Raw genomic sequence first — 15,050 nt, forward strand, 5'->3', positions numbered from 1 at the left:
CTGTTTCCATCACCAAAGGAGTTTGGAGGCCCATCAATGCTGCCCCGCCCCGAGTTTCCAGGGAAAGCCACAGTTGACCATTGCTCGTGGTGCGGCAGCCGGCCAACGAGACAGTCTTCTCCACATTTGGGATGACACTGGGGCAAGATCACCATCCTGCCACCCTCAACTTGCGACACCCACAACGGACAACCAGGCCCAGCCCTCAGGACCACCAATAATTCCAACATCCGAAGCTTCAGCACCAATAACATTCCACTTTGCCTTGGAAACAGCCAATTCACATGGATGTTCACCCTGGCAGCAGTCTCTACTAGGAGCAGACTTTCTCAGGGCTCAGTGTTTGTTGGTGGACCTAAAAGGGCAGTGGTTAATGCATGCCAGGACCTCCCAGACCCTCCCCCTGCAGGTGCCAAGCTCCCTGCCCCCGCACCTACATTCCATTACCAATGACAATAACAAGTTTGCATGTATCCTGGCAGAATTCCCCTCCATTGTGGTAGCACAATTTACTTTAACAGAACCAAAACATGGTGTATAGCACCACATCCTCGCTAAGGGTCCCCCCCTACCCCCACCCCCAAGAAACTAAACCTCGCTAAGGACAAGTTCCAGAAGATGGAAGAGCATGGGATAGTGTGGCAGTCCAACAGTCTCTGGGGACTTACCCGTGCACATGGTACCAAAAGTGGCCGGAGGATGGAGACTGTGCAAGGATAATCACTGCCTCAAGGAGGCCACCATGCCAGACCGGTATCTAGTACCCCACATACAAGACTTTACTCTGAACTTGCAGGGGGAACTGATATTCTCCAAAGTTGACCTCATAAGAGACTATAAGCTGGTCCATGTGGAGGACATTGCTAAAACTGCCTTCATCGTACCCTTTAATTTGTTTGAGTTCCTGAGGATGTTTTTCAGGCTTACAAAACACAGCTCAAACATTCTAGAGGCTGATGGACATGGCTTGGATCTCAAGTTTTCGTTCATTTACTTGGAGAACATTCTGATAGCTAGCCGCAACCACCAAGAACACGCAGCCACAAAAGCATCCGCCTCAGTGAGTTTGGCCTGATCATCAACCCAGCCAAATGCCAGTTTGGGCGAGAGACAATAGAATTCCTGGGCCATAGAATCAATAGAAATGAGGCAAAACCTCTGCCCGAAAAGGTAGAGGCTGTCAGGCATTTCACCAAGCCACATACAGTGAAAAGCCTCCAGGAATTTGCCAGTATGATTAATTTCTACCACCACTTCATACAGATGACAACCCACATCATGTGCCCATTATTCTCACTGATGGCAGAGAAGTAAAGAGGTCGAGTGGAATGAGGAAGCTTCAGAAGCGTTCCAGAAGGCCAAAGATGCCTTTGCCAACACAATACTCCTGGCCTATCAGAGGAAAGACTCTCCGACTGGCATAACGGTGGACTCATCAACACAGTAGTCAGGGGTGTATTTGAGCATTGAGTCGGGGGGGCAATGGCAGTCTAACCACCTTCAGCAAGCACCTCCGGCCCCCCAAGCTCAAGTACAGTGCTTTCGACCACTAGCTCCTGGCATTGTACTTAGCTGTCTGACATTTTAGACATTTCCTGGAGGGGAGGCAATTCAAGGTCTTCACAGATCACAAGTAGTTGACCTTTGCCTTCAATAAAGTGTCGGACCCTTGATCAGCCAGGCAGCAGAAGCACCTCTCCTATATATCCGAGCTTATCACAAATATAAAGCACTTTGCTGGGAAGACCAAAGTGGTGGCCAACTCACTGTCCAGAAAACTGACCCTATCCCAAAGAATCGACTACTCAGCCTTGGTCCAGGCACAACAGAAGGACCCTGATATTGCTGGGTACAGAACGGCAGAGACAGGTCAAACTGGAGGACGTCAGCATCAGCCCTAGCCACCAGACACTCCTCTGAGATGTTTTGACCAGCAAACCTTGCCCCATTGTCCTGGCAGCATGGAGACGACCGGTGTTTGATGTAGTGCACAATCTGAATCACCCAGCCATCAGAATCACCGTCAAGGTGGCAGCCAACAAGTTAGTCTGGTACAGCTTCCGCAAGCAGGTCAACCCAGCACTGCTAGACATCAAAGGTACAGACACACAATAAGGCGCACCCGCCACACCGAACATTTGAACCGGCACATCAACAATTCAGCCATGTGCACATAGACATTGTGGGACCCTGCCAGTATCATGGGGGCACAGTACCTGTTGACAATGGTGGACTGCCTCACAAGGAGGCTGGAAGCAGTCCCACTGGCAGAAACCTGCACCAGAGCCATAATAAACATGGGTGGCCTGATTCAGAGTCCCAAATCACCTCACATCAGACAGGGGTGCACAATTCACTTCAGGGCTTTGGCCAGCCTCGTGGGAGCCCAACTCTACCACAGCATACCATCCCCAGGCAAACAGATTGGTGGACCACAGGCATCTCAAAGCAGCACTAATGCCTCGACTCAAAGGCTCGAACTGGGTCGACCAATTGCCGTGGGTCCTGCTGGGTATCCACACTGCACCCAAGGAGGATTTCTAAGCCGTGGCAGCTGAAATGGTGTAAGGAGCAGCCCTGGCTGCATCAGAGAAATAGATGAAACACCACCAGCTGACCTCAAGAAACTGAACGATTGGGCACACTGGCCCTCACACAGCCCAAGGCGTTCACCTCCAAGGACTGGAGAAGCTGTGCATAAGTTTTTGTGCGATATGGGGCACACCAGGGGCTGCCACAGCAGCTGTACGAAGGGCCATACCAGGTGGTCAGGCATAACAGGGCTACACGTGTGCTAGACATTTACCATTGACTGTCTCAAACTAGTAGTGCATTTGGACACTAGCCAGCTGATCAACCCACCAGCCCCACATTGCAGAGGCAGGCCGCCAAAACCAAGGGGAGTGCCCAGGTCGCTGTTTTTTTTTTGGGGAGGGGGTCGGGGGTCGTGTGGCAGCCCAAGTCATCCCAACATGCAAAATGGCGTCTGAACATGGCAAACAGGCATGTTCAGCTTTCTTCACAAGCTTCCAGCCGCACAGTGGGAAACAGCGAGCACCAACAAGAACACTGTTCTATCCATGGCCAGCAAGCCAGTGACGTTATTTCAACCAGAAGCGCATAACCACCAGGCCTATCTAAAGGCAGGGCGAACCAGCAATAAAGTTAGAATCGACAGTACTCCCCTCTTATCAGTCTTGCTTTCACGCTCTGCCATAGCATGCGCTACAAGGATACAAACAACTACAAGAATACGAAGAGCAAACATGGCGAGAGTTGATACAGGACTAGTAAATAAAATTGGATAAATAATAACGGGAGATATGGAAATGGCAGAGGAACTAAATGAGTATTTTGCATCAGTCTTCACTGTGGAAGACTTTAGCAGTGTGCCAGATGTCAAGGGCATCAGGGAAGGGAAGTGAGTGCAGTTACTATTTCAGGGGAGAACATGCTCAGAAAGTTAAATAGACCAGATAGATTCTACCTCAGGTTCAAAAAGAAGTATCGGTAGAAATTGTGAAGGCATTGGAAATGATCTTTCAGGAATTGATAAGATTCTGGTGTGGTCCCAGAGGACTAGAAAAATCACGAGTGTCACCCCACTATTCAAGGGAGGGAGGGAAGGAGCAGAAAGACAGTCAGTCTGATATCAGTGGTTGGGGAAGATGCTGGAACCAATAGTCAAGGATAAGGTACTTGGAGGCACATCTCAAGATAGGCCAAAGCCAGCACGGTTTTCTTAAAGGAAAATCTTCCTCGACAAGCCTATTGAATTCTTTGAAGAAATGACAAGCAGGCTAGATAAAGGAGATACAATGGACGTTGCGTATTTGGATTCAGAAGGCCTGTGACAAGGCGTCACATAAGAGGCTACTTAACAAGTCATGGTAATACTACTAGTGTGGGTAGAGCTGATTGGCAGGAAACAGACTCAGAATATAGGGATAATTTTCTAGTTGGCTGCTAGTTGCTAGTACAAGTGACTATGTTTGGGCCTCTTCCTTTAATATTGTATATTAATAATTTAGATTAAGGAATGAATGGCTTAGTGGCCACATTTGCCAATGACAAGAAGGTAGGTGGAGAAGCAGGAAGTGTTCAGGAAATAGGGAGACTGCAGAAGGACAGATTAGGAGAATGTATTTCATTTTCCACTTGTCAGCCCAATGTCAGAAAGTGTACAGTCATGCACTTTGGGAGAAAAAAAAAAACAGGCAGATTACTTTTTAAAAAAAGGGAAGAAAATTGAAAATCCCCAGATGCAAATAGACCTGGGAGCCCTCCTGCAGGATGTTGTGTCAATCGTGAAGGCAGCAAATGCAATGCTAGTATTCATTTCAAAAGGAATAGAATACAAAGTCAGGGATGTGATGTTGAGGGTCTACAAGGAACCAGTGAGACTTCATGGAATATTGTGAACAGTTTTGAGGTCCTCATTTAAGGATAATAATGTTGGACAGGGTTCGCAAGGGTTATCATAGGAGGAGCATGACAGCTCTTGGCCTGTTCTCATTGGAATTCAGGAGAATCTCATTGAAACATTTCAAATGTTGAAAGGCATTGACTGAGTAGATGTAGAAACATGGTTTTCCAAGGTGGGAGAGTCAAAGGGACAACTTCAGGATTGAAGAATGTTAGCTAAGAACAGAGTTAAGGAGGAATTTCTTTAGCCAGAGGGTAGTAAATCTATGGAATTTGGAGCCCAAGGCAGCTGTGGAGGCCATTTCATTGGATGTATTTACAGCAGAGATTGATAGGATTTTGATTAGAGCATTAAAAAGGTTATGGGGAGAAAGCCAGGCAATGGGGTTGAGTGGGAAAATTGATCAGCTCATGATTAAATGGCAGGACAGACTCAATGGGCTGAATGGCCATTTTGCTCCTGTCTTATTAAATTACCAAATCCATTAAGAAGCCCAAGTACAGTCAATACTTCATAGGCTTCATTTAAGAGTATCACCTTAGATTTTTAAAACTAAGCTGTATTAACCTACTCAAATCATTATAGACTTCACAAAACACCAAATCAAACAATTAGCTGAGAATCAAAGCTAGCAGTATCTACAAACCATATTTTAAGTGCACCTTATGCAATGCAATAGTATTCCTTCCAGAGCAGAGAAAAAGGACTAGAATTTTCCATCCCTTTGAATGGAAAACCTAGAATCTAAATGCACATGAAATATTAAAGTATGCAGGTTCACAAAAGCAAGAGCAGCCAACCAAAAATATTCAATACAGTAGTAAAAATGGTTATTTTAACACTTACCAGTACAAACCAAATTGCGACACATTCCATTTCTAAAATCATGGAACACTCGATTACGATGCTCCTGTAGGAAAGATTTGATAACTCAACTGAGTAAAATGACTTGCTTTAATAATCTACAAGGATTGTGTATTTAAACTCTTAATAGAAAACATACATGTTCCTTAGGAAAGCCAACAGGATCCCTCAACTTCATCTGTGAGAAGTATATCCAACTACAGCTCCTTACAAATAAGGTTAGGGAACTGGAGTTGGATGAACTCCAGATTATTCAGGAGGAAGAGGGGATAATTGACTGAAGTTACAAGGACGCTGTCACACCTAGAAGGCATGAAGAAGGAAGGAGGGTGACAGTCAGGAGAGGAAAAGTGAATCAACAGAAGTGCAGAGCATTCCTGTGACTGTTCCTTTCAACAAGTACACCACTTTGGATACTGTTGGAGGGGTCGATCACCAGCCAAAAGCCATAGTAGTCATGTCTCTGGCATGGAGTCTAGCCCTCTGGCTAAGACGGGAAGGGAGAAGAAGCAAGCTGTAGCGATAGGTGATTCCATAGTTAGGGGAACAGGCAAGAGTTTCTGTGGAGAAGAGCATCCCAGATGGCGTGTTGACTCCATGGGCCAGGGACAGAGACATCTTGGATCAAGTTCATACCATTCTCAGGAAAGAGGGTGAGCAGCTAGATGTTGTGGTCCAGGTAGGAACCAAAGACGTAGGTAGGAAGGATGAGGAGGTTCGTCAAGGAGAGTTCAGGGAGTTAGACGCTACGTTGAAGGACAAGACCTCAAGGGTTGTATTCTCAGGATTGCTACCTGTGCCAAGGGCTATTGTGGCTGAAGAGATGGTGCAGGAGGGAAGGCTTCAGGTTTCTGTATCACTGAGCTCCTCCAAGGAAGGTGGAAGCTGTTCCAATAGGATGGTCTGCATCTGAACTAGAGGGGTGGGGGGGGGGGGGGGAAAGAAAACGGATAGCTTTGCAGAAAGGTTTGCTTGTGCAGCTCTGGGGGAGGGGAAGAAGATTTGCAGAAGGGCACCATAGTACCAGAGAAGATAGGGGAAAAAGATGAAGAATGTGTGCATCATCAGAAGTAAAAGAATTCTGTGATGGAAATTCTCAGATGAATTAATTTCAATGAACGTATTGTAGGAGATAAAGACGAACTTAGAAGGTGGATTGGCATGTGGCATTGAGACATTTTGGCCATCAGTGATACTTGGTTGTAGGGGGGGCAGGACTGGCAGTTCAATGTTCCAGACTTCTGTGGTTTCAGATGAGATAAAACAGGAGAATGAAAGAAGAATGGCATTGCTCATTAAAGAAAAATATCACAGCTGTGTTCAGGTAGAATAGACAAGAGCAGAGGAACAGAAAAGGCATATCTACACCCATGGGACTATTATATTACATGACAATTGGAGGATTCATCCACCCACCCCACCTCCATCTTTTGTTAGGTTGTCTCCTCATCCTACCCATTCGGATTACAAATTTGTACGACCACACTGGGAACTGATGTAGGCATTTTAAAACTTTGTAAACTCTCCATAACTTGTACTAGTTCATAAAAGCAAGCTTCAGTCTGTGTCCTTTTTAAACTCACCTGCCTCATTTTAGCATGAATATAGAAACAGGAATAACCCAGCTGAGAGATTTTCTTGGCCAGCAGCTCCACTCGCTGGGAAGAATTGCAGAATATAATTGATTGGTTTATCTGAAGCTGAAAGTAATAAAATCAATTAGTACAATTTTAAAACCCATATCTGTCTTTTCACTCTCACTAAGTATTCAATATCTTAATCACACTGAGATGCAGTCAAACTGAGGCACATTCTTGGCAATGGTATTCTTTAAATAAAAGGGCAAGAGAGAAGCATGTGGGCAATGCTAGTCTGACTTCTGGGCATAGAGAAATGATCAGCATCTCTCATACATCCCATATGAATTCTGAAGCTTATTGCATGTACATCATGCTTTGATCCACTGGGTCTCCAACTACAATGCACGGAGCAGATTCTGAAAGTGATTATTAGTGGAATGACTAGGTACAACATTTACAAATTTGGTGATGACAGCGCAGTAGTGGATTGTATAAAAAGGGGCAATGAATCAGCATATAGGAGGGAGATTGAAAACTTGGCTCATTATCACCAAAACCAAGGAGCTGATTGTTGACTTCAGAAATCCAATGAATATTTGGAGACCAGAAGTGGAGAAGGTGAGCAAATTTGAATTCCTGGAAGTCGCCATCTCAGAGAACCCTTCCTGAACCCAAAATACTAATGTCATTGTGAAGAAAGCACATCAGCACCTCGACATCCTCAGGAGTTCGTGGAAAATTCAGAAACCTTGGCAAACTTCTACAGATATGCAGTGAAAAGCTGACTGGCTGTATCACAGTCTGGTGTTGGGGTACCAATATTTCTGAGCACAAAGTCCTGCAAATAGTAGTGGACACAGCCTAATAGATCACAGACAAAACTCTCCCCACCATCGAGAAAATCTACATGGAAACACTGCCGTCAGAGAGCAGCAGCAATCATCAAGGATCCACACTGTTCTGGACATTGTTCTTACTGCTGTCATCAGGAAAGTATAGGTGTCACTAGACTCGTACCACCAAATTCAGTAACAGTTACTACCCCAAAACCATAAAACTCCTATGCAACAGACAAAGATTTTTTCTGTATTTGCACAGTTTGTTTACATTTTTTCTTTTGTATACATTTCTTTTTTCTTGAGTACAGTTTATAGTTACCAAGAAGTAGAAATTCTGCCTGGCCTGCAGGAAAAAGCTTAAGAGTTGTATATGATGTTGTACACTTACTGACAAATTTGAACTTGAAAATATTTGGTGAATGCATCCAATACATCATTTGATTACTGATAAAAATTGAAAACTTCTGCTCTTTACCCAAAGAAAAGCAAAGACAGTCATTTAATACTGCACTGGATATCAGGCTTCATTATGCATGAATAGAACATGGGCTTCAATTTCAGCCAAAACATCGTCTGTTGGGTTTATTATGGTGTGAATGACTCCATCATAGTTAAAGATTAGATAGATATATTTTTGAGAAGTAGGGGAATTCTGGATTATTGAGAAAGGGCAGGTGGCTGGAGTTGAGTCCACAGCCAGATCAGTCATGATATTATTAAAAGACTTGACAGACCTAAAGTCCAACTTCTCTGCTCTTTAGATCAGCCCAATTACTTAAATATAGAAAACCCTACATTTTCACCCTCTTACCCTAGAAAAGAGCGTGTTGAGACAGTGCACTTTCTGCCGTTCTGTAACATAGGCATAGTACTGGGTTACTCCTTTCAATGTCAGCTCTTCCATCAGGTTAATTTCATATGGTTTCTGTAAATGCGAGTTCTGCCAAAACAAAGCCACACACTTTTTACAATATTTGTTTTAAGTCTTTAACAATGATGTAATTATGCAGTATGAAACTCTAAAGACACTTCAAAACACTAAAATCGATGGTGTTCTTTCAGATGCTTGCATTAGATTTAATGCTCTCACATGCAACTTTACTCATACAAGTCAAAAATGGGATAATTTAGCAAAGATATCCCTCAAATTACAAAACTTTTCATTTTTGTAATTAAAATTCTACAAATAATTCAGAAGTTCTTCATTATACAACAAAATATTAATGAAGGTCTGTTTCCAAATTTCCTTTTAGGACATGTTTTGGCACCATTTTTGACATTTTGTATCTTGTTGTAGAAACCACGAAGTACACATGATATCCGGAAAGAGCAACAGAAAACAGCTTCAAGTTTCTTTTTCAGAAAAGGGTTTTTAAAAACAAAAATTGATGTAACCAGGCAGAAACAATAAACAGCCCAAGAAATAAGTTTTATATAACCCACTTTAAGGCACATGCAATATGTCCAGTTAAATTAAACAAGCATACTGAACTAATAGTCATACACTGCATAACGTCTTTTCTGGCAACGTCCAACCGGATATACTTCCGTAGTCCCACAAGGTCATAAGAGTTCAGAAATCCTTATCGGAGAATGGGACATAACAGAACTGTACCAACAACAGCTTCCAGACTCACCCAACACTATGTTACCAATGCAAACTCCAATTGTAGTAAATACAAATTACATATTAGCCTATGTATACAGTAGTGTATATTTACAATGTATATTATGTATACAGTACAGTATTAACCTACTTAACCTTGCCAGATAAATTAGCTGAAATATAGTACTGTACAATATCTTGGCTCAGTCAATACAGCCCATAGAGCTTTTCCAAGTATATAATATGGTGTTCACACAACATCCAAATCACATAGCGTCCTATTTCATAGAACGTATTGTGGATGTTAAGCAATGCATGATTACTTCCAGATAACCTTCTTACAACATGGGGGGGGGGGGGGGGGGAAATCAAATACATTTTCTACTGATTTCATGACTGGTGAAAAAAGGGAACAAATGATTAAATAAGAGAAATAATTATATTCCTTAGTCATTTGGAGGGGTAAGAAATGTGGCTTTAATCCAGATTTTCTACACATTACTCAATTGCTTAAAATGGTTCATTTGTAAAGGCCCACATGCTGGAAAGGAGAAAGGTTTTATACTAAAGGTTTTTTTTTAAAAAAAATATTGGTTTCAAGTGAAAAATTCTTACCATGAATTTCTGTACACTGAGTGGGAACGTAGCAGAGTAAAGCAAGATCTGTCTGGTTCTTGGTAATGTAGAAATTATATCTTCCATCATCTGTACAAAGTCCTGCGACAGTAGTTTGTCTGCCTAAATAGAAGGTCCAGGCAAATCTAGAGTTACATTGACTATTGCAGAATAGAATTACTCAGCTAAGTATCAAAAAGTGAATTGAACAAAACATTTTATTTAGGGACAAATGATCTAGTGTTACTGAATGAACAAAGAAGCTGAAAGGACTGTGGGTCAGGCAGCATCCATGGAAGAAATGGTCAATGCTTAGGGTCAATATCCTTTATAGAGACAAGAGTAGAAGTGAAAATAGCAAGTTTATATGGAGGGGAGGGGGGGGGGGGAAAGGAGACGAGGCCAAGAGAAGACAGGGTTTTGGACAGCAGGTGGGACAGGTGGAGAGACACTGGAAGGAGTAGCTGGTAACAGTGGAACCTGGTAGAGGTGGGGGTCTAAAAATCTGAAAATTTAATATTCACACCATTGGGTCTAAGATTGTCCAAGTGGATTATGTGTTGTTCTTCAAGTTTACATTTGGCCTATTTGAGAATGGATAGATGGCATGCAGAAGTTCAGAGTTTTACTCCACTTCAGAAAATTACAAGAGATAAATATACATTCTGTGAAATATGGAGCCCATATTTACAAACTGTTGGTTATTAAAATTTAAATGAATCTCGAACATACCCTCTCTCTTATAGGTGTAATATATGCTTTAAAATATTGGAAAGTGAAATAGTTCTGTTGTGGTTTTCTTGTCTCTCCTTTTTTTAAAAAAAAGTTTGTAGGGTATGGGGGGTGGGGGGGGGTCGGGGATTTGTAGGTTTTTCTTTCTTTTGTATTTCTTTACTTTCTTTTTTTATAATACCACATGCATTTGAATTGAGTATGAAATATTGACATGTTAAGTAGTTTTATATCAAGTATATTAAAAAAAATGTACATTTGACCTCCCAATGGACGAGGCCAGACATGTCTGTGTGGGAATATTGAAGGGAATTAAAATGGGTGGCAACCAGAAATTCTAGTTAGATCCACAGAACACGTGTGCTGGGCAACTATTTATACAATCTCTGATTAGTCTCAGTGATCTAGAGGAGGCCACATTGAATGGAGTAATTTGATTGGATGATATACATGTAAAACCTACTTGGAAAGGCAAAGGGAAAGGGGAAGATGTATATAAAAAATTTTCACTTTCTGGAATTAAAGCAGGAAGTGATTATGGGGGTGAAAATAGAGAGAATAACAGATCAAAGTTATGGATCCTTGTGAAAAGCAGAAAACTGTGGGTAAAAGAAGATGTGGCTGGTGGTGGGGCATTGAAGTTGGCAAAAGAATAAGAGGTGGAGGCTGACTGAGTGGAAAACAAGGATCAAGGGGACTCTGCCCTTGCTCTATCTGGGCCAGGGCAGGGAAATGAAAGCACCAATGTGAGAAGTCAAAGAGCTCCATCAAGAACAGCAGAGCAGGGAAAAGACAATTTTTCAAAAAAAGTATTGCCCTGGAATGGAAGGCTTCATACTGTGAATACTGAAGTGGAAACAGAGGAATTGGAAGAAAAGGGTTGTTTTATCTATTTATTTATTTACTTATTTTAAAGTGCAAGGTGAGAAGAGATGTAGGAATCAGTCAGTTTGTGATAAGACATCCATAGATAATTTGACTCCCATGATGGAGCCAAAGGACTAGAAAGGGGACAGAGAGTGCCTGAAACATTGCAAATAAATTTAAAGGTCATTTGGACATCAAATTAGCCATTTTCCTTAATGGAAAATGCAGCCTCCAAGTTTGTTTTTTTAAAAACAGCATTAATAGTCACTCTTTAAGGTGAGTACCTCTTTGCTGAGGACATTATGTTATTGGTTAGTACCCCTCTTCCTGCCTGCTTTTTACTCATAGCTTCAAGGGCTCAGGCCGGTAATGGTTATTCATCTTTACCTTCTATGTGTGACCAGAGTTCCTCCAGCATGTGATTTTACTACAATCACAGCATCTGCAGACTTTCATGGTTCACAGTATGTGCCAACAGGCAATTAGAAATATGAAAAAGCATCTAGTTGGCTTAATGGTAATTACAGCAGGCCTGGCCTAATGTTGAGCAGCATCTAAAAAGGGAGATAGACTAATGCAAAGTGGGATCAAAGCAGTATCCAAAATAACAAATCAAAGGGGTTTATTAATAATAGAACGGAGAGCTAGTTTTTGAAGAAAAAGGATATTTTAGATGTACTGGAATATGTTGATAATGGTGTTGGGAGTCTTGAAAAAAATTAAAGGATGTCCCCAGGCCAGATGGGATCTATGCAAAGGATACTGAGAAAACCAAGGGAGCATACTGCCAAGGTCTTCAGAGACCACTTATCTCTTTTGCCACAAGAGAGGTAGCAAAAAACTAAATAATAGCCAAAAATGTTCAAGGGTAGCACAGGGACAAACCACTAAACCTATAGGTCAGTGAGCCCAAGACAAGGGGCAGTCAAATTATTGAAGATTTTTAATGACTGGATTTACTAACATTTGGAAAAGCAGGGACTTATTAGGGTTAAAGTTTAGATAGTTTCCCCCTTCCCCCCCCACAAGACATGATTGAAAGTACCACAGCAGATATTTATTTGTACTTCAGTAAAGCATTTGACTAAGGCACTAATCGTAGGCTCACCTAGATCAAGACCTTTGGGATTATTAGCAAGTTAGTAAATTGGATCCAAAATTGGCAGGAAGATGGAAGTGCATTTTTCTGTCTGGAGGTCTGTGAGCATATCAGCAAGAATCAGTAGTGGAACCTCGGTTTCTAATAAACATTAACCATTTGGATAAAGTTTAGGCCTGATTGGCAAATTTTCAGGTGACAACAAAAAAAAATCCGTCAAGTTATGGGCAGTGAGGATGGTTCTCAAGAGATAGAACTTGGATAATTAGGCACAGAAATGGCAGACTAAGTTTAATCAGGATAACAAATTGGTAGGTCAAATGCAAAAGGAAAGCAGATGTTAAATTATAAACTCAGAAGCAGTGCACTGTACAGAGGGATCTTGGGGTGCATGAATATAGCTCTCTGAAAGTGGCAAAACACAAGTGGATTAAGTGGTAAAGGCTGCATACAGCCAGGCTTGATACAAAAGTTGAGAAATCATGTTGCGCATTAATTTTTTTAAAGTTTGGTTAGACCACTGGTAAGAGTATTATGTGCAGTTCTGATCATCCTACTACAGAAACGAGGTGGCAGCTTTGGAGAAGGTGCAGAAGAGGCTTATCAGGATGTTGCCTGGATTAGAATGCAACAAGGAAAGGTTGGACATATGGATTCTTTTCTCTGGAGCAGTAAGGCTCAGAGGAAACCTGATAGAAGTATAGAAAATTATAAAGGGATGTAGATAATTATTTTCCCAGAGGGATGTTATCAACTAGTTTAAGGTGAGAGGGAGAAAGTTAAATGGAGACTGGCAAGGCAACTTTTTTAAAAAAGAAACACACAAACTGGAAGGGGCCTGTAACACTGCTAGGAAAGATTCTAGAAGCATACAATAGCAATGCTTAAGAGGAGTTTAGACAGATACACCAACAGGCAGAGAAGAGTGATGTGGACAATGTGAAAGTAGATGGGATTAGTATAATTTGACACCACAGTCAGCACAGGAATAGATGGCTGAAGGGTCCATTCCACTGCTGTACTTTTCTATGTTCTGGAAATCTGATATACAGCAAGTGCTGGAAATTTGTTTTGTCAACATTCTTTCATATTTAGAATTAATGCAAGGAAATTGATAGAACATCAATTTATTTCTCTCCACTGATGATGCTACCTGTCAGATGATTTCCAACACATAATCTTATCTGCTGGGATACTTGTAAACCTTAACCAAACACAAGCAGCCTTCAGTGAGGTATTAGCTGGAGACATTCAGTCTTTACCTTTTTTTAAAATAAAAAATTTCACATAAAAATGTCACTTAAATTATTTAAAAAATATTAAATTACCTCATCAAGCACAATCATCTGTATATTGTCCACTTTAGCCAAACCTTTCTTAATCAAATCCAGGATTCTTCCTGGTGTAGCAATCACCACATGGACTGCATTTAAACAAAAAGTTCTTAACAGTAATTTCAAATGCAAATTTACAACTCTAGACATAGGACATTTGTGAACAATTAAGCAATCTTGTTTTGTAACTACAATCACAGACTGATCTTGGCAGTGGATTACTTAATTAAAATGCTATTAATTTGTCATATAAACACAGATTACAAAGACAAATTCAGTTGACCATCTATAGTTAAACAAAGCTCACTGATCTTTCAATGAATGTCTTTTTCAGTATTAAAGTGACGGAACCCAACATTTTTTTTTTAAATTGAGACAATTGTCCAACGATAATGCAGACAATATACTATACTCCAATTTGTTTCCCACAGAAGTGATTATAGAGTAGCAAGGGAAATTTAAATAGAGATGTTCCATATTCAGAAACATTGATTAGTGTTTCAAGGACAATTCATGTAATAGATGATTGTGTTCCAAAATGCACAGCTTGATTGGTGGCTGAAGCAGATTCAACAATCACTTATTTAAAAACAGAACTACAATGCACGGTTGGGGTAAAGGTTAGCGCATTGCCTTTACAGCACCAGCGAACGGGGTTCAAATCCCGCACTGTCTGTAAATTCGTTCTCCCATGTCTGCGTGGGGTTTTCCTAGAGGCTCTGGTTTCCTTCCACCATTTGAAACCTACCCACCGGGGTTGTAGATTAATTGGGTGTAAATTGGGCAGCATGGACTCACAGGCCAAAATGGGCTATACGTGTAAACTTAAAAACAGTAAACTTAAAAACAGTAAACATTAATCTGCAGGGTTATAGAGAAAGAGTAAAGTGCTTGGACGAAAAAATGAATGGCTATTAAGTGCTACAGGTACAAAAGAGCTTTACAGGACGTACATTTCTTTAACATGTCTCTGTCCAGTCTTTCAGCCCATTTAAGTGGATTAACCTTCAAGTTGAAACAGTAGGCAATGAGCCACAAATGCAAAGTGCCCCCCACCCTCCAGTCTAGCAATATTTCTAAACCCTAGA

At 41.4% G+C, this 15,050-nt stretch overlaps 1 protein-coding gene across 3 annotated transcripts in view; it reads right to left on the reverse strand.

Moving 5' to 3' along the window:
* ddx6 (DEAD (Asp-Glu-Ala-Asp) box helicase 6) overlaps window positions 1–15,050 on the reverse strand; it is a 41,646-nt gene that overhangs the window by 8,627 nt on the left and 17,969 nt on the right. For all 3 annotated transcript variants that reach the window (XM_069894679.1, XM_069894680.1, XM_069894678.1), the window contains 5 exons: window positions 13,957–14,051; window positions 9,931–10,053; window positions 8,521–8,649; window positions 6,874–6,990; window positions 5,273–5,336 (listed from right to left, as the gene is read on the reverse strand). In XM_069894679.1, coding sequence (XP_069750780.1) covers window positions 5,273–5,336; window positions 6,874–6,990; window positions 8,521–8,649; window positions 9,931–10,053; window positions 13,957–14,051 — 528 coding nt within the window. The remainder of the gene's footprint in view (window positions 1–5,272; window positions 5,337–6,873; window positions 6,991–8,520; window positions 8,650–9,930; window positions 10,054–13,956; window positions 14,052–15,050) is intronic.

Source organism: Narcine bancroftii, chromosome 8 (genome assembly GCF_036971445.1).
Source record: "Narcine bancroftii isolate sNarBan1 chromosome 8, sNarBan1.hap1, whole genome shotgun sequence".
NCBI lineage: Eukaryota > Metazoa > Chordata > Chondrichthyes > Torpediniformes > Narcinidae > Narcine > Narcine bancroftii.